The 27,088-nt window shown below is 36.7% G+C and overlaps 1 protein-coding gene across 3 annotated transcripts; it reads right to left on the reverse strand.

Moving 5' to 3' along the window:
• On the reverse strand, window positions 1–26,283 carry LOC149821752 (uncharacterized). 3 transcript variants are annotated; one of them, XM_089980524.1, is made up of 9 exons: window positions 26,012–26,283; window positions 24,829–25,037; window positions 24,569–24,691; window positions 24,177–24,214; window positions 23,921–24,089; window positions 3,601–7,308; window positions 3,399–3,515; window positions 2,184–2,326; window positions 1–492 (listed from the first exon to the last, which is right to left on the reverse strand). In XM_089980524.1, exons 2-9 carry the CDS (start codon window positions 24,832–24,834, stop codon window positions 264–266), a joined length of 4,533 nt encoding a protein of 1,510 aa, XP_089836650.1. In that variant the 5' UTR covers window positions 24,835–25,037; window positions 26,012–26,283; the 3' UTR covers window positions 1–263. The 3 variants fall into 3 exon arrangements, with proteins under 3 accessions (XP_089836650.1, XP_089836649.1, XP_089836648.1); XM_089980523.1 differs by having other exon boundaries at window positions 3,601–7,305; window positions 24,840–25,037; window positions 26,012–26,280; XM_089980522.1 differs by having other exon boundaries at window positions 24,840–25,037; window positions 26,012–26,280.
• Window positions 26,284–27,088: the final 805 nt, after the last annotated feature.

The raw sequence follows: 27,088 nt of genomic DNA on the forward strand, positions 1-27,088 counted from the left end.
GCAACCAAAACTCTTGACGAATGATACAAAGAAGGCATTGAAACAATACAACTAAGTGATGAACTGCTGCGCCACAGTATCCTTTACAGGAGACTTTTGTAATAAGAACATCTAGTCAAAACTTAGAGATATTCTTTCCTTCGTTATGTACATTAACGATCTTTGTCGGCGAAAAATGTATAATGAAAAGAATAAGCTCCAAAATGCATAAAAAATTACAATTGGGATGTAGTCATGGATGAGAGCCCATAATTACATGAGAGCTAATTTCCATTTCTGAGGGACCTTACAGTCATGACAAGTTCCTCGCGTTGCGCTTCTACTTCAGCAAAACTGAGGCTCATATGAAAATACCTCTCGCGCATGTCTTTGAGCTCTGCTTCAAGAGAAGATGTTTTTTGTTTATATTCCTGCAAGTCCTTCAGCCTCTCTTCGAAGGTTCCAAGGTTCTCAAGTGTTGATGCACAAATATTTGGTGGCTCGCACAAAAAACTGCAGAATCAAACACTATATCTTGAAAAGGCTACAACTTGATAGTATTAAAATATTTTTGGAAATTTGGAGAGTAAAATACACACACACACACACACACACACACACACACACACACACACACACTATTTGCCTCTTTGAAGAACTAATATTGCATGATGAAGTGCTAAGTATCTCTATTTGCCTCTTGAAAAATTATATTTCTTATGCATTAGATTTGATAATATCGAAAAGAGGTTATATCGGAGTAAAAGGATTTGTTTGTGACCATTCTTTTTCTCTGATACAAAGTGGCCAAATTCCTGTCAACCCTACTTTTACAGGCAATGACATTGCCTCAGATGGGATTCAATGAGCAAATACAAAGTCATAAAAGCTGAATTCAGAGATTTTTGAAAATTCTCAACAGCCTGCTTAAACATATATATTTGCATATCATTATCTTGCAAATGTTTTCGACAATTTCATTAGTTGATTCATCAAAATAGATGGGATAAAACATGATGATGCAGCTGATCATGAAAGGTGGACATGATGAAGGCCATGACAATGAAGATATCACAAACCATCTAATCTATGTGAGATACTTCAATGAATTAAAATTATCACATGCAAGAAATTTCTGATCAAAGCTCAAGCATAAGAAAATTGGAAGCATGGCCAGCCTTAAAAAGAGCAAGAGGCTAAGGAAATTCATATGAGAATCTAACTGCTAAGGCAGTATTAGATCCTTAACAGCTGGAAAAGATGTCCAGCAATGGCCTCACAAGTTCATGGACATTATTGAGTGCTCAAATCTCCACTAGTTAAAAATATGGTTGAACTTAGATCTGAAAGTCTGTCTCCTCATATTAGGCATAACAGCATTCAGATTCACAAGGAAATGTGGGACATCTTTCTGAGAAATGTTAAATTTCATGAGCCCAGTGCCATCTTAGAACCTGATCCACATTGAGCAGAACCAGTATCAACTGATAATTTATATGCAGCTGACATAATGAAACTACATGCTTGGTAAAACACTGATAATATGTTGTAAGCAATATTATAAGTTCCATTAAGTACTGCAAAGGGATTCATTAGCAAATAGAACATAAAGTGATACAAAGAAAAGGTAAAAATGGAGATTCTACCCTTGGGAAGAGAAAACCTTGCAATAAATTAAAAAATATTGTGGACGAAAAATCACAGGAAAATTATTGGTGTAATTAAATTTACAAATTAAAATATACAAATGATGTAAAAAATGAGAAATATGAAAAAAAACAAGTATATAAACAGCATGATAATATTACAATATCTATTACTGTGTTTTGGGTCAAATATGATAGCTAGACTGGTACAGTTGCACTGTCTCAACTTAGGGTTCTCAGTTTTTTTTTTATGAAGTAAAACCCTCATCGAGAACTGGGTCACTTAATGGGCCCACCTCCCTGCAAGGTAAAACTCCGGGTTGAGGACAGGACCACCCAGCCTTACATGACCCAACCGTGATAAAGCAAAGGCAGCTCCCACGTGCCAGCAGGATTTGATCCTAGGCCCTCAGCTCGACACAGGACCCCGCTGACCACATGGGTCACCACCGCGGTGGTAGGATTCTCAGATTCAAATCCTGGTGGTTAGGACTTACAACTTAGTCCCTCTGCTTGCCCAGTGGAGAGAAAAAGAAAAAAAAAGTGTTAAAACATTACCTCTTTAACTGTACTTTGTACAACTTATTTGCCTCCAAAGCTTCAGCCAGTTCAGTTTCTAGAGATTGCATCTTCGAGATATGATGATTGCATCCTGTGCTTTCCTCATGCAACATTTTTGTTCTCTGAGATTCGTTGTCCACCTGCGATGGACAAATATTAAGAAACAAAATCTACTGCATTTTTTAGCATTCAGAAATTCTAAGATGCATACACATTTTATCAAGAAGTACATATCTATGTGAAATGTGTTTGTGCATGTGTGGGTGCATGTTCTGCTTGGTCAGCAATGTTCTACATCTCAATCAATGGAACAGATGATATGTTTCATTAGGTGCTAGAGCTTCATGGTCAATTTCTTATGGTAAAAGAAGTATCCAGTTGGCATACTCAGTAACACAATGTGAGAGAAGCTTAAACACTTGCAGAAATTAATGTAATATTCTTGAACAATTGTTTTGGCTCAATGAGACTTGTAAAACCGAATGTGTTTAATCAATAAATATTTTGTAGCTGAGATCGACAACCAATTGCACAGTCAGGTACTGGTTTAAAATATCAGATCCACTAGTTAGAATCAAAGGTGTTTGGAAGGAAAAGAGCTTCATTATTGATAGTGAAAATATGGTGCTATTACAGAGAGAAACACTCTGCTTCCATACATAAATATGAATCATCAGCATCAACTGAGTATACCAAAGGAAAACAGAAGAATCATTATGGAAAACAAATGCCATAATGTAGGAACAAAACATTTAGATGGTATAGATGCAATATGGCGCAAGAGAATAGCTCAACACTTTTGTGTGCTCATGGAAAATGAATTTCAACGAGATAACATGAAGCAAACAAGTGACTGGGAAAGACAACTCAATTGTTGGGTGATGGAGTGAAATTGACAGCCTCCTACAAATAACTATCCATCATCATGTATATCAGAAAGAGAGTTTTATGGACAAAAAATGATAACAATATGTGAATCAAAATCTCACATGCAGGCCATACAATTATGCAGCAGCATAGTGCTGCAACTAGAATCAGGAAAAAGTGGTTATGGATGACACAAATGCTCCAAGCTGAAAAAAATAATTAGTACATCATTTCACAATGAATGAGGGGATTATTAGAACAAAAACAATTGATATAATGGAAACCGAAAAAAATTCAATTCCACTTTGATGAAAAAGAAACAATACAGAAAATAGAATAGATAACCTTCGTTCCACTTCTGTAATCATCAAAATTTTGTTTTCCCAGTGAAAGTTGTTGTGGCCGGTCAAGATTTGTGGATGGTGTTCTTTCATCATTCTCGTTGAGCTTTTCAATTTCATCCTGGTCAATTCATGTAACCAGAAATTTGAGTAGATACAAAAAACACCATTGTATGGTAATAAAGTAAATCTGAAACCAATTTCACCTCAACAGTATGTATCTTCTCGCAGAGAATATCAACATCCTTTACTCCATTTTCCAGAATATGCAATTGTTCACCATTTGACCCGCTAAGGACTTCCTTCTCCTCCCACAGAGGCCCTTCAGTTTTCATTATGAGCTCCTGCTCAAGGGCATGGATTCTCTTCTGTGCATCATCTTTCTCCTTCTCAAGCAACTGCATCTTACGCTGCAATTGGCTATTTGCTCGCTTAAGACGGATAAGCTCATTTCTAAGTTCTGCCTCCTGAGTGGATAATGCTTCCTTTGCAACTAGATCACCCTCTAAACGCAGAATCTTTTCTTCCAAAGCATCCCTACTGCGTTTTGCATTTTCTCCCTTGGTTATAGCTTTCTGCATGCTTGAAATTTTTTCAGTTAGTGTTAGCCTCTCTGCCTTCAATTCATCATATCCAGCAGAAACTGATTTCAGAGATGCTTCTAGTTTACCCTTTTCAAATGTAATCTCATCAAGTGAGCTCCTAAGTGCCAAATTTTCATCTTTAAGACGCACTGCCTTCTGTAGCTGGTCACTCAAACCATCTATTTCTTCCATTAGTTTTTGCCTCTCATATTCCAAAGTCCTAACCTTTAACTCCAGTTCATTTGACATCTTTTTCGACTTGGCATCACTAGATTTTACATCCTCTAGCACTTTCTGCATATGTTCAAGGTCAGTTTTCAGGCTTTGCTCATTTTGCTTAGAAGCAGCAAGTAAACCCATCAACTCTTCTACCTTATTCTTGGACTGCTGTCTGGTGGTACACAGCTCAGTTTCACATCGTTTAACCTTATCATACACTTCTTGCAGAACACATTCAAGCCTTTTTCTCTCAGTTTGCAAGCGTGATATTTCAACCACTGCATTTGAAGCTGATACCTCCCTCTGATCATCAGTCATGGACAATTGTGCTTTAAGGCATTCTACCTCACCTTGAAGGCTCTGAATTTCAACATTCATATCTAAACTCATCTGGTTAAGTAGATTATCCGATTCATAGAGTTTCGCCTCAAGCTCCTTACACTGTATAGTGAGAGCCTCAGCTTCAAGAGAAAATGATTTCTCTCTCACAGAGACATCATTTTGAATGGAGTCAAGTTTCCTCTCCAAGTGTTCAACATTCTCCAGGAAAATAGAAAACTTATCTTGCATTGCACAAAATTTTCCCTCTAGGACTTCACAATTGTCATGCAGGTCAAGTCTTTGTCTCCTAAGCTCTACATTCATTTTCTGAAGGGAGTCGCGTTCTTTTTCAAGAAATTCAACTTTATCTTGCAATCTGGACTGAGCACGTCTTGAAAATTCAGCTGCTTCTTGAGCCTCAGAAAATCTTGTTTGCACCTCTATTAGTTTTAACTCTAGCTGCACCTTTTCTTTTTCAACATCAGTTTCCAATCTTTCTCGCTCATTTTGAAGGTTTAAGATGTGAGATCTATAATTTTCAAGTGCCAATCTACTGGATTCTCTCTCTTCTGTCAAGTACCTTAATTGAGCTTCCAAGCCTGATATGCGCTCTGATAACTGTATATTTTCCCCTTCCAGTTCAGATAATTGGGCTTCTACTTCTTCTTTTACATTTTCTAGCTCCACTGACTTATTTTCAAAGGACCTCCTGGCAGAAATATGAGAATCCATACTGCTAGCAAGCATCCTCAAATCCTGACGTGCATCATCCAAGCATTTAGAAGCAAGACCACTTTCCCTGACCACATCTTTTAAATTCTCATCCAAGCAATCTTTTTCCTTTTGTAACTTTTCAAGATGGGATGTTAGATCTCCCTTTTCAAGCCTCAGAGCCTCCATCTCTTCATTTTTCAAGGACAGTCCAGTCTCCAAGTCGAGTATTCTGCACCTGTTTGCAGCCTGCTCTTTATTTAGTTCCCCAATTTCGGATTGCAGTTCCATTTTCACACATTCAAGTAGTTTAATTGAATTAGCAAGATCATTGGTCCTCGCACTGTGATCTTCCAGCAACTGGCGCGTCTCTGAGACATTTGTATCGTGCTCCATCCCTGAATCAATTTTTGAAAACTTAAATCTGCACTCACAAATCTTTGCCTCCAAACTTTTGTTAAATTCATGGAAATGGTTGAATAAATCCTCAGTCTCCTCTACCAAATAAGCATCATCCAGAATATAACTATGGAATAGTTCCATCCCGTTGTCAGCTTCTAAATTGTTTACAATATGATACCATGGACTATTTACAAGCTGAGAAGATATTTTTAGTTGCTTCTTAATCTTGGACATTATCTTTAGAAATTCTTCTTCCGAACTATGTTGGTCAACTTTTTCAGGATTTGTGACTGCATTAACAAGCTTCCCCTCTCCAACAATTTCAGTCCCTGGGTTATGAGTCTCATTAGAATTGCCAGTTGGCAGCTCATGTACAGGTTTTACCATTGCCTTGTTTGCTTCCTTCATCTTTAATATAAGCTCCAAGTTTTCATCAGTGAGTTCACTACAGTCTCTTTCTAGTTCTTGGACTTTAGTTTTTAATGCCTCAATTTCTTCTAATAGTTCAGAATTATTGCTGCTTGATTGTACCAAATTCTGCACAGAATGATTGTTAAGCAAGTCCGTGACTTGCACCTCCAGTTTGATAATCTGTTCTTCCTTTGCAGATAATTTATGTTTCCATTCTGCTTCGACATTTAACACAGCTTGGTCCTTAAGATCCCTTTCATGCTCGATCTCCTTGTTCTTGCCATCAATGTCTTTCTGTAGTGACAGAACAACTGATTGCATTTCTTTTTGTGATTCTAGGAGTTCCTGCAACTGGATAACTAGGTCATCATTTTCCCTATCCTTTATCTTGTCTTGAAAATTTACAGCTGTTTCTTCATCATCTCCTAAATCCTTCTCTTGTTTCCCTTCATGTGGTGCATGCAATTTGGCTCCATCCTCAACTTCCAGTTCTTCATTCGGTAATATTAGAGGTCCTCCATTATGCATTGAAATCCTGTCTATCTCCTGCCTCTGCTTCTCAATGATCTCTTCAAGTTCCTGTATAGCAGAAATAAGGTCCAAATTTGATTCCTGAGTCTTTGTTAGCTGTAAAGCCAAGTTGGCATTGCACTCTTTTTGAAATTCAATTTCTTCTTTCAGTTCTGTCAATTTGTTCTGTATGTCTTCATCATTAATCATTGAATTGTCTCTAAAAGAAGGCTTTTCTTTAGATGTCTGCAAGTTGTGTAACTCCAGCTTCAAACAGTCACGTTCAGCACATGCTTCAGAAACTTCAAGTCCAAGATTTTTGTTAAGTTCTGTTTGGTCAGAAAGCTCCTTCCTGAGGCTGACAACTTCACGCTTTAACTTTTCGGCAGTCCTTTCCCACATCGTAGCTTCTGATCGGAGCTCCTTAGTTGTCAATTCTGCAGCTTCCAGAAAGCCTTTAGGGTCAGCTGTCCTTGTGTAGGATGCTGAAAGTGCCTGTGGAGAACTCTGATCTATAACATCCAAATTCTCAATGTTACCCACTGATCCCATTTCACTTGAATTGAAGGATGAAGAACTTGATTTGTACCGGCTTTCAACAAAACCAGCTCTGAATGTGTTATTTCTGGAGTCATCTAAATCTTGCCATGTTGTCATGTCACCGCTGAAACTGTCTCTAGACGGCATACCTGTAACTGAGCTTTCTCTTGATAAAGAACTATTTTGTAATGGCACTGCCAAAGAACTCGTATCCTGCTGCAAATGGAGAGAGAACATAGTTAGAGGGGAAGGGAATATCAAATGGTACACATGCATGCATATCTAGATGGATGAACCCTCCTATGTGTTAAGATGTGCATATATGTATCTTGGTATATATATATATGTATATATAGTTATATCATATATATGTATGTATATATTATATATAATGTATACATAAATTATGTAGATATACTCTTTATCATTGTAATAGGTAAATACCCATTAGGGGTATTTTAGTCTTTTAATGTAATGTAATAGGATGTGCCCAGTAGGGGCACAACCAGAGTTACCGGAAGCGCCTAGGTAAAAGGGGAAGCGCGAAACGTCGCGCTTCCGAAGTGTGAGGGGAAACATCCCCTTTTTTGGGAAGCGTGCTTCCCTTTTATGGGAAGCGCGTTTCCCCCACGCTTCCCCATTTTTTTTCATTTTTTTCGCTTCCCCCTCAATTCCGGTTCGCTTTTGAGACGGTTCGTAATTTTCTTCTAAGTGATCCCATGCTTCCCCGCTTCCTAAATGTTTGAAAGTGCCTCGCTTCCCGCTCCCGCTTCTCATATCGCTTCCCGCTCCCGCTTCTCATATCGCTTCCCGCTCCCGCTTCCTCGACTGGTAACTCTAGGCACAACAGTCCTTTTAGATTTTTATTTTTGTTTATTGAAATTTAGTTTTAGGTTGTGGGCATTATAGTAAAAAGCCCAAAGAGTCGTTGGGATCTCCCCAACGTCTCTTTGAGTCTTCTAGTGTGTATATATCAAGGTTGTTTGTATTATGTATCATTACTTTTGGCCTTTATGATACGATACACACTCGTATCACAATATGAGTGTGTATCATACCCGTATCGGGTGTATCGTACGATACACTCCTATATCGTGTCGTATCGTATGATATGAATCTATCACACTTAAAAATGGCCCGAAAGTCGATTTTTTGTTTTGGGTTTAAAAGGCCTTTTGATGGCCGAGTTCTTCATATATTTAGAGGTTGTTGCAAGGAAACCCACACACCCTAGGTTCTGTGAGATCAATTTGGGGGCCGATTCGTGCACAAGGTAAACGGCTTTTGTGATTTTCTCAAGAGTGCATTTTCACCCATTTTTATGTGCAACATATGCAAAGAACTACTATACTGAAAGAGATATTCATCTCAAGATATAAGTAATATCGTAAGCAGTACAAATCTCATTAATCTACAACTATTGTGAAAATGATATTCTTTAAGTTCTGATATTAACTGGCCTGTGGGTACGCAATGACGCAAAACGTAGAAACAATCGAGACCGATCCGGGGTTTATTATGTCAAGTATTTGTCATTAGCCCGGGTGGTTGACTGAATCCGCTCCTAAGAGGACGGTTAGTGACCAAGAGAGTAAATCCCTAAAGGCATTCGTGGCCCATGGATACATCCAACTTCTGCAGAAGTACCAGGGAGCTACCACCTAGGATCATTTATGGTAGTCTCATTTCTCCTAACTCCGATGACTGGAGAAGCCGAGTCTTTTGCCCGTGAGGTGGTTGTTAACAACCTGTCTATCATAATTTTTGTACCATGCATCCTCTCCCTTGATAAACCGTGAGAGTCGAATAGGCAAGACAAGGGTTTCTTAACCATCGCCCCATTCTACATGCTCTGGTCTGCTAGACCCACTCGAGCATCTTGCCTGTGAAAGCGAGTTGTCAACATTTATGTGATCTCAACATTGTGCTATATGTACGCTTAGAGGTTGCCACCACCTCATCACCCAAACATCATAACACTAGTGTGATATTCTTGTCCAAAAGTACAGTCGTACCTATCTAAAGGTATGACTACGATGAGAGGGAAACATTTAATATATTGCATTTCATTTGATTCAAACTTGACATGCATTGCTCTTCGAGCATTTGGCCTATGGAGGCGAACATCATTATCTTTATTTATCTCAACGGAGTGCTCATTGCACAATTCGAGGTGCTCAACGACCTCTCATACTACCCATCGTAGTATGCATACCGTACCTGTCAAAAGGTCTAGCCATGATGGTAGATCACGGGTTTCTCAAAGGATAATCCTACACTGTGTTCCGTAGGATATAGTATAAGTGATTTCAGTTAGCAAGCTTAGTTTCTACGAAACAAGAACACAAGTCTCAGGATCGCCTTGGATCCGAGTATTTCTCCCGAGTAACTGACTTGAGGTGCAGATGATTGCATCTAGCAACTCACAGAGAGAACACTAGCTTTAAAAGCAGGCTTTCGTGCTCAAGAAGTCGAGCCTTGCATAAGGAAGACACTCTTCTCGCCACTATAGGGTTTGTACTCAACTTCGCACCTTTTTGAAAGATGCAAAATGTTGTACGCGCACCTGCACACCCTGCGAGGCTTGCCTGAGGGCGACAACAAGAACAAACATGTACTAGCAAAACTAAGCACCTACGGTGCGACAACAGAACGCAAGTTCAGGAAAGCAGTAATAGGAATTTACTATAAGCCTATGCATGTAGAATACAGGAAAGCATGTAAACTTCAGGAAAATAAAGACAAGCAATCACAAGTCATATTTATCTATATGTACGCATGCATGAAATATCAATTATTCTATCTCAGAATCCTAATACTTTATTTAATTCATCAAAAGTCCTCGTGTAACTTTCCCCTACCTCGGGAGGTTGCGTCACTGCGAGTGCCTACGAGCGTAGGTGATGTAGAACTCGGGTCGCGGGGCACGAGCAGGATCCGTCGTGCGAACTGCAAAGTGTGGACACTTAGTATGCTATAGCCAAAGTAAAGAACAGAAACGGGCAGGGGTACAACCCTTGCTCGCCCATCAATAAATAGCGAAGGGGCAGGGGCGCAGCTCCTGCCCGCCACTCTACTGGCAACCATAAGGAAGGGTGCAGTGGTAGAGGCTTGGCCCTTGCCGACTTATGCAAGGAAATGGCAAGGGCTCGGCACCTGCAGGAAAAGTTTAACGAGTGGCAGGGGCTCAGCCCTTGTAGAAAAAAAAAGTGGTAGGGGCTAGGCCCCTGTCGCGAAAACCAAGTGCTGGCAGGGGCTCAGCCCCTTTCCGAAAAATCGAGTAAGTGGCAGGGGTCGGAGCCCCCAGTCTGCCTATTGAAAAAAACACAGAGGTAGGGGGCGGAGCCCCCCCCCCCCCCTCTGTCTGTCGAAAATCTACAGAGGCAGGGGGCAGAGCCCCCTTGCTTGATGTAAATTTACAAAGGCAGGGGGGCTCTGCCCCCTGCCGGTCGGAAGATCGAGAGGATCAGGGGACGGAGCCCCCTTGACCGTTGAAAACTTCCAAAGGCAGGTCGGAAGAAGAAGAAGAAGAAGAAGAAGAAGAAGAAGAAGAAGAAGAAGAATACCTGAGAGGGTCGACGTCGTCGGCGCTGTCGCACGCAGGGAGCGAGAGGAGGAGGGAGGTGCAGGCGATGGGAGCCCTCCCTCCCCTCAGCGTGGTTTTAAAGGGGGATCGGGGGAGCCCAACAGGGAAACCCCAAAGGGGTTTCCTGTTTTGCAAGAGGAAGGGGGGGGGGGGGAGAGGATTTAAACGAACCCTTGCCCCCGTGGGTTAACGGGTCCAGGTCGGATCTGGATCCGACCCGGGTCCAAAACTTTTTTTTATCGTGGGTTTTACAAGGATACTGTCATAGACATTTGGTAGATCTAGACCTTATGGTAATTGAGGAAATTCATCGGCCAACAAATTACAATCTCAGAATATACAAATTATTAGGTACCGAACCAACATGCCGAAAACCCTAGTACGATGAAGGTTTGTAAAGCTACGATGTCAAACCTTTATGATGGTAGGAGATGACTATGCTCTATGGAACGCCATATGAAACCTGGTTTGGGACTATACCTGTTCTTTTTCTACCGTCAACTCCACATAACCTAAAAAACCCTCTAATATATCGTTTTCCACTTCCATGACAGCTCTCACTCTAGTTGAGGTAGTTGTTTCCCCATGCTGCCTTGTTGAACTGGCACATGGACGATGGTGTTGATACTAGAGCACCAAGCAGTGGACATTGCATAGGATGCCTTTCCCCATTGGGTAGATAAGGAACAAATGATGGAGGTGATTAGCAAAAAGGATTAGGTAGGGAAGAAAACTGACATGGGGACGAAGATAATAGCAAAAAGTACTCAAAACTGAAAAAGAACTATTATAAACATCTTCACCTAGAAAAGAAGCTTCTTTTATGTGGCTAAGCAGAAAACATTGTTATATATATATATATATGTTTTATCCAAAATACCCGATAGGGGTATTTTGGTCTTTTCACAATGGAATATAAGTTGTATACAACTTATTTAGGTTTTTTATTTTCCTAATTTTTTGATTTCTTTTTTTTTATTTTTCCCTTTATTGGGACCATTGGGGGCCCCACTTGTATAGACGTTGGGGTCCTCGGTCCCCAACCATCATTAATATGACCGTTGGGCCCCCCCAACATCTATCTATTGGGAGCCCCAATGACCCCCTCTTACTCTCTCTTTTATTATGTATATAAAGAGGTTTCCCCCCCTCATTCATGAAGTTCTCTTACACACTCTTAATAAAATTATTTCTTTTTGCCTTTTTGCATTACCCCTTTGTGGGTTTATGTGTTTGCCCTTAACGTGCTTGTGATTTCCCCTTAGTGGGTTTACGTATTTGCACTTTATGTGCTTGTGATTTTTTGTCCATTATTGGATCTTCAAGTGTTATCACTTGTTATTTGTATTTTCGCCTATTTCCTTACATGGTATCAAAGCAAGGTTGTGATCAAACTATTATTTTCGGTGCATCAATAAGCATGCCATTCAAAATTTGAGAAGAAGGTGAAGTTCTCAATCAAGCTCTTGTGAGATTGTAATCGCATAAAAGATCGGTGGTGAAGTATTCATTACCTCTCCTTTCTTCTCTTCTACTTGGATTTACTCAGTATATATTCTACATTTCTTAAGTATTCCTTGTGTTATTTAACTCATGCATTACGCATGAGAAAAACATTTATTTTCTTTATTATTATACACATATATATATATATATATAACTATTTTTTTATCGTTATATATATATATATATATATATATTTCTATGTTGTTTTAAATTAAAATTAAAAACAAAATGTATGCTTTGAAATTTTTAAAATGATATTTTGATCATCGTTGAACTTGTTTTCTTATCATTTTTTACTTATTTTAAGAAAACTAGATATATGTATCATGTTTGAATCTTAAATTTTTTTAAAACTTGCTTTAATATATATATATATATATAAACATGCATTATAGACCTTAGATGGTTCGTCAATCATGTTAATATCTTAAAATAATTTGATAATGATGTTGTATTTCACAAAGTATAATCTTACTTGAACTTGTGCGTGTAACAATAGTAATGACATTAGGTGTTTGGAACTTATGATTATGTTGTTGACCTCATGCCTTGCATATGATTTAAATATTGTGTTGCATTTTTGATGGACATGCATGTTCATGTTTAAAACTCTTGACTCATTGTATAATTAAAATATATATAAAGACTTTAGTGCTTTAAATCTACCACTTGCATATATGCTTAAATTTGTTTGTAAGCATGTCTTTTGTACGAGATATGTGGATTTAATTATTGCATATACATGAGTCTTTTTAATCTTTTTATGAGAATGTATGCACTTGGTTTTTCGTATGAGAATCTCTACATATGCTTTGGTTCTCTTTAATGGCATTGATTGTCTGATAATAAACTTGTGAGTTAAATCTAAATAGCTTCTTTCAAGATCATATATATATATATTGTTTTTTATCTTTTCTTTAATAGTCATTGGATTCTTTCCTTGTAATATGCCTTAGTGCACTTATCTCTTAATTGATGTATTCATGAATCATTTTTTTGTTAAAATTGCTTATAATAAGCATGATTCTTATTTGCTTATTAAAGATTGTAAAAATTGTCATGAGACATATTGTTGGACATATGATTGCACTACATACATTCTAAGATTTCATCTTAGTTATTGGAGTGTTAAATTTGAAACTTTATATGTTCAAATTGGTTCCTTTTATGGACTAGATCAAGTTAACTCTTTATATAACTTGCTTATATTAACAATGCTTATAGTTATATAAGCATGTTGGGCTGCCAAGAGACATCATATTCAAAAAATGAGTGTAGCTGAGATGCGGATGCTTAGATGGATGTGTGGAAATACAATAAAAGATAAGATTCGGAACGAAGAGATACGTAAGAAGGTAGGTGTTGCACCCATTGAAAATAAGATGCGAGAGAATCGTTTACGGTGGTTTGGACATATTCGGCGAAGGCCTAATGATGCTCCAGTTAGAAGGTTGGAGAAATGGGAAAATATATTAGTTAAAAGAGGTCGGGGTAGGCCTAGGAAGACTTGGATGGAGATGATAGGAAAGGATATGAATGCTTTGAACCTCACCGAGGACATGGCGTTGGATAGAAATGATTGGAGGAAAAGGATTCATGTGGAAGACCCAAAATGAATTTCTTTTTTGGTTCATATCGCTGACCCCAATTGTTTTGGGATGAAGGCGTAGTTGTTGTTGTTGTTGTTGTATAGTTATATAAGCATATGAGTGTCCAAGTTTTCCATTATTGAAGTTGATTTGAAAATTTTGTTTTTAAAATCAATATTTTATTTGAAAAATGATTTTCATGAGTATTTATTGCCTTCTTATGGCATTGTGTTGTCCATCACAGATTTTTATATGATACATCAAATCTTCTTGACCTTGTTATTTTTTAATCAGAGATGTTTGTTGGGGTGAGTTATGTGCACCTCGTGTTATAACATTTTAGATTGCCAACTTGTAGTTTGACTCTAACTGACAATTATGTGATCTCTGATTGTTATTGTGTTGTATCATTCATTTGCTCTTTGACCATTAACTTTATTACGGATGATTTTAATTATGTGTATCTCTGATGAATATTTATTTTTTGAAACCATGGTGTTTTGAAATATGGTTAAAATTGATATTGATTACATTAGTGTGTTTCTATTACAAGCCTTCTTACCTTGATTGTCTTCTCCTTTTATGCCTCTTATCTAAGTGTCATTATATGTAGACAAAAGATGTTTATTCACATATTCGTGTGTGATTTTTTGGCCCATTGTTAGCTTTGTACTCTTATTTTAGTCGTTGATACACTTGTTTTTTAAGTGTTATTATATATAGACAAGAGATGTTTATTCACACCTTCGTATGCGATTTTTAGCCCATTGTTGGCTTTATACTCTTATTCTAGTCGCTGATATACTTATCTTAAGTGTCATTATATGTAGACAAGAAATATTTATTTACATATTCGTGTGTGATTTTTTGCCCTTTATTGGCATTATGCTCTTGTTCTAGTCACTGATACACTCGTTTCAAGTATCATTATAAGTGTTGTTACACACCTTCGTGTGTGTCTTTGGCCCTTTAGTGACATGTTGTTTATGCTTTTAGTTTAGTCATTGATAAACTTGATATTTGAGGTTTGGAGGACTAGGAGGTGATTGCTAGTGATGGTTAAACCAATGATCTAATTTGAAAAATTCATTAAGATGTTTGAGATTTTTTTTCGTAAATTGACTAAACTTATCTTCTCTTCTATTAAAAATGTTTGTTAAAAATACTTTCATGCATCTTGCATTGTATTATTGAAGTTTGCAAAAGAACACTTCTTGATATTTGTGAGAATGTAATTTTTCGCAAATTGGTGTTGATTTGCAAATATCATTTTATAAGATTTTTAAAATCTCTCTTTGAAATTTATAAACTTTTACTGCTTGTTTTAATGAAAGATGTTTATAGATAAAGCTTTTTCGCATACTCTTATTATGAGTCTTCTTGTGTACCCCCTTGAGGTTTTTGTGAGTATGTCCCTTAAGTAAATACTTGAGTATTGTTATAATAGAGACGTTGGTTCATTGTAATGAAGAATGCGGAAATACAAATTACAAGAGAACTCTTAGAAGAGTTTAACAAAGAGCCAAGTAGCCCAAGCACATAATTAATGTGCACAATACACAAACCCACTAAGGGGCAAATGCCAAAAGGCAAAGAAAATATTATTAATGAGTAAAAAAGAGAGAGAACATAACTACTTTACACGAGGGAGAGACCCTCTATTTATAAGGAAAAAAGGAGATCATAGAGGGGGGCCATTGGGGCTCCCATTATAGTCGTTAGAGAGCCCCAACGGTCATATTAATGACCGTTGGGGACCCCAACAACTATAAGTGTGGCCCCCCCAATGATCCCAGCATATTTAAATATAAAAAAATAAAAATAAAAATAAAAATAAAAAGAATAAAATAAAAAATAAGAAATAACAAATCTTAAGAAAAATAAAATATACAGTAAAATGACCAAAATACCACCATCAGGTATTTTGATATAAACACATGAAGAATATATATATATATATATATATATATATATATATATATATATATATATATATATATATATATATATATATATATATATATATATATAACACCCCTCCTCGAACTTTACGAGGAGAAAACCGAAAGTTTGTTAAGGAGAAACAAAAAGCGAAGAGTTGGAAGCACCTTGGTGAAGAAGTCAGTCAACTGATATTCTGATGTGACATAAGGTAACGTAATAGTTTCCTTAAGGTATTCATCTCGAACATAGTGACAGTCCATTTCAATATGCTTGGTGCGCTCATGGAAAGTATGGTTACTTGCAATGTAGATCACACTCTTGTTGTCACAACACATCTTCGAGGGAGTTGAGATAAAAATCCCCATATCACAGAGAAGACTTCTAAGCCATACAATTTCCATGGTTGTAGTTGTCATGACACGATATTCAACTTCTGTGGATGACAAATAAACTTTTTGCTGCTTCTTGCACATCCAAGAAATAAGCGAATCTCCTAAGAAAATGCATAATCTAGTAGTTGAGATTCGATCACTGGGATTACCTCTCCAATCTGCATTAATATAAGCAGTTAAGTCAAAAGATGAAGAAGAGGATAAGAAAAACCCTTTTGAGATGGTGTTCTTGATGTAGCGCACAATTCTCATGACAACGGCCATATGAACTATAGTAAGTGCATGTTGAAACTGGCTTGTTGCATGAATCACATGAGCAATGTCCGGTCGGGTGATGGATAAGTAAATAAGAGATCAAATTAATTGATGATAAGGACTAGGATCATCAATTAGAACACCATCCTCAAGTCTTAATTTAGCATTTATAACTTCGGGAGTATCTACTTTCTTTTCATCTGAAATCTTCGACTTAGTGCAGATGTTCGCGGTCAGCTTCATTTGGGATAAAATGTATCCCCGAGATGAATAAGCCACCTCAATACCTAAAAAATATCTCAGAAAACCCAAGTCAGACATATCAAAAGTTTTATTTAGTATAGACTTAATGTCATTTACTCACTTTTGGTCACTTCCCGTGATGATCATATCATCAACATAAAGAAGAAGAATTACAATAGAATCACATGTTTTCTTAACAATGAGAGCAATGTCAGTATAACAAGAGACAAAACCCAAATTAATTAATAGATTGCTAAATTTATCATACCAAGATTTTAGGGCTTGTTTAAGACCATATAATGCCTTTTTTAATTTCAAATTTTTTTCATTTAAATTTATGCTAGGAAGATGATCCATATAGATCTCCATTCAAAAATGCATTTTTAACATCAAGTTGATAAATAGGCAATTTCTTAATAGATGCTATTGCAATGAGGACTCAAACACTAGTCATTCGAGCAACTGGGGCAAAAGTCTCATCATAATCTAGCCCATACTCTTGAGCATTTCCTTTGGCTACCAATCTAGCCTTATATCTTTCTAAAGAACCATCACTTTTGGTTTTTACGTTAAAACCCCATCTACATCCTATGAGTTTCTTTCTTTGTAGAGGATCAACTATTTCCCAAGTTTGAGCTTTCTTAAGTGCATTAAGTTCATGTTTCATTGCTTCATTCCAATGGGCATATTGTTTGACATCATTATAATGAGATGGTTCATAAAAGGAGCGAAGAGCTATTAAACAAGCTCTAAAATTTGGTGAAAAGGAATCATAAGATATAAATTTATTTGAAACTTTAGAAATACGATTTGATCTTCTTTGTGAAGATTCTTCTAAAGAGGCATTTTGAGAAAATTTGTTAAGGGCACATGGATGATTATTTTTATTTCTTCTAGTATAAACTTGTGTATTACTTGTTACATCTTCATTTATGTTTTCATGTAAATAATTTCCTTCATTATTAAAAGATTTCACATTATGATCATCATTGAGAAACTCAAGAGTCTCAATAGAGTTTGATTTATTTTCTCGAGGTAACAAGTCAACAGAAAGGAATAATCAACACTCTCTTTTGGATTATTTATAAAACCATTTTCTTCTTCAAGAAAAGTAACATCTTTTGAAATATAAAGTTTGTTATTCAATAAGTCAAAACATCATTAACACTTTTTCTCACCATATCCTAAGAAGACACATTCAATATCCCGTGAAGAAAGTTTATCGTTCTTGTGAGTAAGAACAAAACATTTGCAACCAAAAATTCTTAGCTTTTTGTAGTCGGGAGACATATTCTAAAGTTTTTCAAAAGGAGAGAGATTTTTTAAAGATGATGAAGGTGTTCTATTAATTAGGTATGTTGAAGTTAAAACGGCTTCGACCCAAAATGATTTTGGGATGTTTTTGGAAATTAAGAGAGTTCTAGTTGTCTTTATTATATGTCTATGTTTTCTTTCCGCAAGCCCATTTTGTTGCGGAATGTTGGGACAAGACCATTGATGGCAAATCTCATTTTTTCGTAAATAAGTTTGAAATTCATTAAACATAAATTCTCCTCCCGAATTCGATCTAAGAATAGATAAATTACTTAAAAATTGATTCTTAACCATTGCATGCAAATCTTTAAAGAAAGAGAACACTTCGGATTTTCGATTTAAAAAATAGATCCATGTGAATCTAGTGAAATCATCAACAAAAATTACGTAGCATGAAAAACCTCTCTTAGATATGCCGGGTGAAGGACCCCATATATTGGAATGTACTAATTCAAATGGTTGTGTGAGAACAAAATTTCTTTGAGAAAATGGAATAGCCCTTGATTTACCAAATATGCAATCTTTACAAGTCATGGTTTTTTCTTTACAAGTCATGGTTTTTTCTTTACAAGTATTACCCAAAAAAGAGAAAAGAGACATTTTTGAAAAATTCGGGTAACCAAGTCTCTTATGCCAAACTTTAATACTTTTGATATTTACAAAATTTCAAAATGACTTGGATGGTATAGTAAAAAAGTCCATAAAATATAGATTGCCCCTTCTATGGCCTTGCTCAATCAATTTCCCTGACTGGAGATCCTGCACAGTGCAATCTTTAGGTGAGAAAGAGACTTGGTAACCATGATTGATAATTTGAGAGACCAAAAATAAGTTTAAGTTGATTTTTGGAACAACCCTTACTTTTGGAACAAAAAAATCTTTAGAAAGTTTTAAATTAAGTGTTCCAATGCTTTCAATTTTTAAAGAAGTCTCGTCGGCCATTGAAACATAAGATGATGTAGAGTTGGAATATATATTAGAGAGGGTGTTTTTATGTGGTGTCATATGGAAAGAAGCACCAGAGTCTAATATCCACATACCTAGAGGAGATGACGAAGATGCGATGGTGGCACCCGAAGTAGAAGAAATAGATTAAGAGTTTCTTTAATGTCTCCTTCATTATTGTTTTATTCTTCTTTCTTTAGAATACTTTCACCAACCGAAGCCACCTTTCCTTCAAGCTTAGGACAAACCGATTTAATATATCCCGGTTAATTACAATCCGGCCTAGTAAGAGTTAAAATTTCATCACTTTTATGAGTCATGCCAAGACGAGTTTCTTCTTGGCATACTTCGGCAAGGGCATCTTCAATAGGTAAGGCCTTGCTTCTATGAAGAAGGGATGCCATTACTTGCTCAAATTCCGGCCTAAAGCTGTGAAGAAATTGAAAGAAATGTTCCTTTTCAATTTGTTTTCTTCTCATTTCAATGTCTTTCGGAGCCACCCATTTAGGCTCAAGAAGAGCAAGTTCATCTCAAAGGGGAGACAAGACACTAAAATAATCTCGCATACTCATGTCCCCTTGTTTAGTAGATCAAATTTTTTCTTGACAAAAAAATTGTCTAACTAGATATTTTTGGTTATACATACCCTTAAGGAAGAACTAACCTTCATTGGCTATTCTAAACTTAGCAATGTTGGCACAAATCTTAATGTCAACATTGTACATGAACCACGCCAAATTTTTGGCATGGTTACTTTCCTAATCTTCTACCTTAGATTGATGCTCATTAATAGCTTTAATACTGTCCTCTCTATCAAGAGTTTTTTCAATACCACCTTCGATTTTGGTGAGCTTCAAGGTTGGTTCAAGACTTGTCCCCATCACGAAGCCCCATAGTTTCTTTCCATGAAGATGATTCTCCACAGTCGATGTCCACATTAGACAGTTCGATCCGTTGAGCTTGAAGGAGAGCTTCACTCTTGCTTCATGCTCCATGGCGAAGAGTAAGGTAAATATAGAGAGCTTAAATATCTTTCAAGATCGAACCCAAATGACTTTGATACCATGTAATGAAGAATATGAAAATACAAATTACAAGAGAACTCTTAGAAGAGTTTAACAAAGAACCAAGTAGCACAAGCACATAATGTGCATAATACACAAACCCACTAAGGGGCAAATGCCAAAAGGCAAAGAAAATATTATTAATGAGTAAAAAAGAGAGAGAACATAGCTACTTTACATAAGGGAGAGACCCTCTATTTATAAGGGAAAAAGGAGCTCATAGAGGGGGGCCATTGGGGCTCTCATTATAGTCATTGGGGAACCCAATGACTATAAGTGTGGGGCCCCCAATGGTACCATTATATATATATATATTCTTCTTCATGTATTTATATCAAAATACCTGATAGGGGTATTTTGGTTATTTTTCAAGAAACCATAACATACCTGATGTATATATATTCTTCTTCATGTATTTATATCAAAATACCTAATAGGGGTATTTTGGTCATTTTACTGTATATTTTATTTTTCTTAGGATTTTCTATTTCTTATTTTTTGTTTTATTCTTTTTATTTTTATTTTTTATATTTAAATGTAATGGTACCATTGGGGACCCCAACGCGTGTGGGGACCCCAATGGTACCATTACATTTAAATATAAAAAATAAAAATAAAAATAAAAAGAATAAAACAAAAAATAAGAAATAGAAAATCCTAAGAAAAATAAAATGTATAGTAAAATAACCAAAATACCCCTATCAGGTATTTTGATATAAATACATGAAGAATATATATATATATCAGGTATGTTATGGTTTCTTGAAAAATAACCAAAATACCCCTATCAAGTATTTTGATATAAATACATGAAGAATATATATATATATATATTAACAGTTCATAACTAAAGGTACTTGATTTTTTAGATTAGATTCATGCTTGTTATATGCATTTTATTGATAAAAACGATTATCTTTTTATTATTGTTTCATGTGCATTAAAAATGCTTTAATTGCATGATGCATATATGTGTTCACATAATTGTATGCATGAAGTTAATTAGCTCTTTCTAAATCTTTTGTAATGCTTATTCTCTTTCAGTAAATAACTTCTTTTATGCCTTTGTGCATGTTTGCTCCTTTGTAAACAATTTTTTGTGCCTTTGTGCACATATCTTTCTTTAAGAATATAGTAAGTTTATCAAGTTGTCTTTGAGCTTGATCCTCTTAACGATATTTTCACATGGTGCTTGATTGAAATGCGTAGAATAGTTTTTATACATCATTGTTTTATCTCTTTTTTGAATTATATGTTTTATGCATGATCAATGTTATGGTTTCTTGAAAAATGAGTTGACTCAATATATCTTGTTTGAAATATTATATTCTTGTTTTTAAAATATATTCGGCAAAGATATTTTTCTTGTATACTTGGAGCTCTCTGGTTCGTTCCACAAGTTCTTAAAGATGAAATGGAAGAATACTTTTGATATATCATGGGGATAGTCAATGAAGGGGCTTTGGGATAATCACCATTAAAGACAGTTGAAGACTATGTCACATGGGTGCGGCGCAATTTCAAAAATTTTGGACACGGGGACTCGGCTATAGCCCATTAGGGGACACAGCTAAGACCATGCGTCTTGATGTTGATAACATTCCAAGTGAGTACCAAATATCTTGCTGTATACGTTAACAGTTGCACAGACTGTGCAATGCAGTGACTGTGCAATTGTAGTTGCACAGTCTGGTTATATATATTTTTTAAATATATATATATATATATATATTTTGTTTTTCGCCCTAAAAATGAACATTTTTGGACTCAGTCAACGTTGACCGAGTCCAAAACAAGGACGGCCTCGACTCGTTGACCGAGTCCGACTCGGCGTTGACCGAGTCCGGGCCGTGTCTGAAGCTGCATCCGTGTCGGGGCGTGTCGACTCGGGTGCGGCGCCTCCCTAGCCGAGTCTGTGTGACATAGGTTGAAGGTTGACATTCGCAAAATTCTCTAATATGCTATAGAGATGGCGATTTATTTTGGTCTTTTCATAGTGTTATATAAGTTGTGTACACCTTATTTATTTTTTTAATTTTTTTAATTTTTTGATTTCTTCTGTTTTTATTTTTTCCTTTATTGGGACCATTGGGGGACCCACTTGTATAGACGTTGGGGCTCCCCAATGTCTATCTATTAGGAGCCCCAATGGCTCCCTATTACTCTCTCTTTCATTATGTATATAAAGAGGTTTTCCCCTCTTATTCATGAAGTTCTCTTACACTCTCTTAATAAAATTATTTCTTTTTGCATTTTGGCATTACCCTTCATTGGGTTTATGCGTTTGGACTTAATGTACTTGTGATTTCCCCTTAGTGGGTTTGTGTATTTGCACTTTCTGTGCTTATGATTTCTTGTCCATTATTGGATCTTTAAGTGTTATCACTTGTTATTTGTATTTCCGCCTATTTACTTACAAACATCAAGGAGACTTTGGAGTTTCCCTACCATGTAAAAAAGGGTAACAATATAAACTTTGATAAAATTATCTTTGATGAATTGAACACATACAAGCCATTGTAAGTTATTAGTTTCAAGAGAAGGCTTAACACAAAAAGTGCATTCTTTATCTTCTACCAACTAGGTAATGAATGACTAGGTCACAAAGTTATATCTAGTCTGGCCTTTAAAATCTTGGGTACAAAGTGTACTAGACAAGGTGACTGCTGTTAAGGTGCTTCCCCATATGTGTCATTTCTATGATCCACAATCAAACTGCATCACAATCTATGTCACAGGGATTCGGCTAGCAGGGTGCCGCACTCGCGTCGATGCGACTCGACGCGGGTGCGGCACCGGGTGCAGTCAACCCGACCCTGGGTGTGTTGACCGCACCCAAGGTCATTTTGGTCCATTTTTTGGATTTAAAAAAAATGCCCTATGAAATTGGACCCGCGTCGGGGGGAACCCCCGGACCCCCCTTCTCTCTCTATATATTTACATTTTTGCCCCTGCCGCACCCCCACACCCAAGGTTTTTGAATGTGCCGCACCCCCGCACCCGCACCCATGTGACATAGATCACAATTCATCGTTCAGATATAAAATTAATGGCCAGGACAGGAGATGTAGCCATTGCCTTTGGCGTTCAACCTCCTACTCCTAAAATGTCATCTAACACCATCCTTAACAACTCGTATGGATGTTTATCAACTCATTCAACAAGATGACATTAGGAATGAAAAATGGTTCTTGCTCAAAGGCCAAAGCAGAGGAAGGACTACCTACTGCTATGCTAACATTCCAGCAGCCAGCTACTGCCTCAGTTTCTCATCGATTTGAGAATCCTAGCTGGTTTACTGCTGGCCCGTTGCTTTTTAGTCTTACACAAGTTTACCACTGATCGGTTTCAATAAGATGTACAAATCTCAACTTTTCTCGTAATTTTGATGCTCAGGCTATATGGTTTTAGGTACTTCTTGACAATATGGGCTTCTATTCCCTTTCTCTCTTTTTCATTTGAGAAGAATGCAAAATGAAACCTATACTAAATGAACTCTATTGTTTTTTTCCATCGACTGAAAACAATGTGTATGTGTCTAATGTTTTGCCTTTTATTAAAACAACTCCAAGATTTACTGTTTAACAGTTCAAACAATCATTTGCTGCAATATTTGATTTGCTTGACTTTCTCTTATATGCCAGATCACAAAGGGAAGACAGCCAGGCTTATGTTGAGATATACTTCTGAGACTGCATAGTGAATTCAAGCAATAACAGACTGATGGTAGAATAGGGGGATCATGTCTCAGATTAACACAATTAGGTACAAGGCAGGCAAGAGACAAGGAACTACGACTAGTCGACTACACAATTAGTCTACCTAAAATTGGAAGAATAATATATTCAACAGAAAGCATATGAATAGCAGAAAAAAACTATCACACATCAATTCAGACATAGAAGATCACAGTTGGACAAGTCAAATAAAAAGTTAAGGCTAGCATCTTGACTTGAGCTACAATAAATATGTTATTGTTATGGAACAAACCCTTCTTCCTGAGTTAACAAGTGGACTAGTGCCACCCAGATTCTTGTTAGAGGAAGTTCCAGTGCCTCCAGAAAGAATATTGTCAGGTTGAGCATATTCATGTCTATCATCATAGTCAACATTGAGACTATCAGCGTCTGAAGATTGTTGACTCCTATGTTTTCTGCCCCTGCAAAATATTAAAAAAGTATACTTGATGAAACTTCATACTGGAATAATTTCCACAAAGTAGCTTGACCCAGAAATGATGAGTAACCTTGATCTCATTTTTGGAGTAAGGCATTGAATGTTCACCTGTAAAACATTATTAAGAAAAAAGAAAACAGATTAACATTCATTTCATAGAAAAATAGAAATTACAATGATTATCAGGGGCAAATGAATGATGTAGATCATGGTTATTCATCATCAGCAGACAAACTTGCAATGCAGGAAGTAGATATACAAACTAGAAACTACAGCAGTTAATTGGTCTCATATAGGGCACATGATCAAAGAAATGAATTATAGCATATGAACTCTTGGTCAATGGTCTGCCATGTTGTTTGTATGGGTCTGGTGTTCCTTTTTTTGGTTATGACTTGGGAGCTAGAGTTAAAAGGAAAGCTAGCCATATAAAAAAAGAAGCTTAAATCCGTATATGCTCACTTGTAGAACTGTCCCATGACTGCATTTATCTAGCGGCAATGAAATTGGATGAGGATGTTTTGAACTGATATAGTCTGTCAAGTTAATAACAACCTCTCCAAGAATACTCGGCCTAACTGATCCCTGCATATATTATAGGAGTCCGTTAAATGAAATTGGATGATAAATTGTTGAACAAAAAGAACATGAAAGTGGCCACATCAAATGTAGTTATGAAGCAGTAAAAATAATGTGCTCAATCATATATTTTGGCAGCATACAGGCATCTGACCATGGCAACAACAAGTTTAAAAATCCGTTCTTCCATATCTTTTGGTGTGTCATCTTGGGAAACCCATATCGACTCAGAGAAAGTCTCCATCCATTGACAAGTTCCATCTCGTACCAATGATTTGTTGGACTTGGCAATTGTTTTCCCTGTTTCAACTGAAGTAATTGACACAATGAGCTTATCCCATCCTCTAGGAACCTGTTACAAGTTACAACTAAACCAAATTCAGTAGCAGAAGAAAACTTTAACCAATAACATTCTAGAGAAACAAATCCAAGAAACAAGCTTCTTATACTATGCTCTAAGGTGCACTGACAAATGGACTTTCAGCTGTACAAATAACAGACAATGCCATGTTAAATAATATGCAATATTTGTTCTTTTAAGGCAAGAAAACGGCGAATGTGAACAAATTTAAAAGCATCGATTAGACAATACTATTGAGTAATGCGCATGCCAATTTGGAAGTGGAAGTTCTTAGCGAGCAGTTTGACACAAAAAAGCAAGTAGTAGTAAGCACTAGACTGGCGCTCAGAAATAACAAATACGGTAATAGGTTGCAAAAAGAAAATTTTCTCATATGCAACTAATAAAATAATTGAAAGCATCCGATTGAATCATGATAATAATTTTAGGAGTCAACGTGAGATTGTAGTGAGAATAGATCAACACATTTCAAGGATTACACTATCAAATGCATCTTATTTCACATCATGCTTGATGGCAGTTTCGTATTGCATGAATTACAATGTGCATTCTTGTATTACATGAGATCTTCAACAACTCTACCAAATATTTCGCATCATGCTTGATTGATTCATCCACATCTAAAAATGCCATTAAATAAAAATCTGGTCTACATCTCCTCACTCGTTTATCCTCACAATCTACTCATCCTGCTCTTTTTCTTCTGGGTTTTGCAACTAATTATCTTTCTTTGGCACACACAAATTTCATTGTATTATGGCTATATCATATCATATCGAAAAAAAAGAAAAACAAAAAACCACTTCATCTTAGTAACAAAACCAACAATAGAAAGGGGGAAACGAAACACCCACAACCCAAAATGACCACCAACCCACTTCATCTCAAGAACCCAACTGAAGACCAAAACTGGGGAGTAAAATAAACACCAACAAAAAAGCTAATGCTTCCAAAGAAATCCTGACCTGATTTAATTGAATTTGAGAGAATTTGACCTCGATTCTCTCCCCCGACTTCTCCGACTTGTATCTCTGCAATCTGCCGAACATTTTCCCCTCCACTTCCCTTCCCAAGCCTCCTCCCCCTTCCCTCACGCCAGGATGAAGACGACCATGTTACTGTTTCCGCTCCAACTTCACAAAATCATCAAGAATTCAGTAACTTGATGAGGAGGGGAGTCGAGCAAAAGGCAGCAAAATCCTCTAATAGGTGGTTGGTTGGTTGCCTTTTGGACGTTTCACTCATGTGGGGCGCGTTATAATTTAATAAATTATGCTGGTAGAGGGAGGCATCATTGGTGCGGTTGTGATGTGGCCCGTAAGAAGCAAGGATCACCACACTCTTTGTTGTGGCTGTTTCCCTGTTAAAAAAACCCCATTCTCTTTTCTGTGCATGGTTTTGCTCCTTTTTTGGATTATTTAAGTCTAATATGAAAAAATAATGTAAGGGAAGATTCTAAATTTTGCAGATTTCTTTGGTGGGTATCGTTGATATCATCAGCACGAGCAAGAAAGAAAACAAGGGGAGGATTTAATTGACGTACATACACCCTTGTATACCGTGGATCACGGGGTTCTTGATTGCTTACCGCCGAATGTTTGAGTGAATGGTTGCCGTTTTCTTTAACGCAACAAAACAAAAGTGCAAAGAAACAATAAAAGAGCGATCGGGTGGTCAAGTGGAAAATGTAAAAATCAAGCCCCTATTGCTACCCCTGCAGCGTTTACAAGAACAGGGTACCGTTTGTAATTAAAAAAATACTGTGGAGTTTTTGGACGCACGTTGTCTGTCAGGTTGGTAAAACCCTTAGGGGTTGTTTGATGGCTTGTTCAATGTTGGCAAAATGAACACAACATTTTGGTTCTGTTAGTTTTGTTCTTTTTATTTAAGTCCAACAAATGTCCGTTGTTTGATGGAAAAAGAATGAAGAAGAAGAATAAATCCTAATAATCAATAAAAAAAACTAATCAAGAAAAAGAAACCCTAATCAATAAAATTAAAGAAAAACCTAAAAACCCTTAATCCAAGAAAACCCTCACACA

The sequence above is a fragment of the Nuphar pumila genome, chromosome 11, assembly GCF_984573655.1.
Source record: "Nuphar pumila chromosome 11, dmNupPumi1.hap1.1, whole genome shotgun sequence".
NCBI classification, from domain to species: Eukaryota; Viridiplantae; Streptophyta; class Magnoliopsida; order Nymphaeales; family Nymphaeaceae; genus Nuphar; species Nuphar pumila.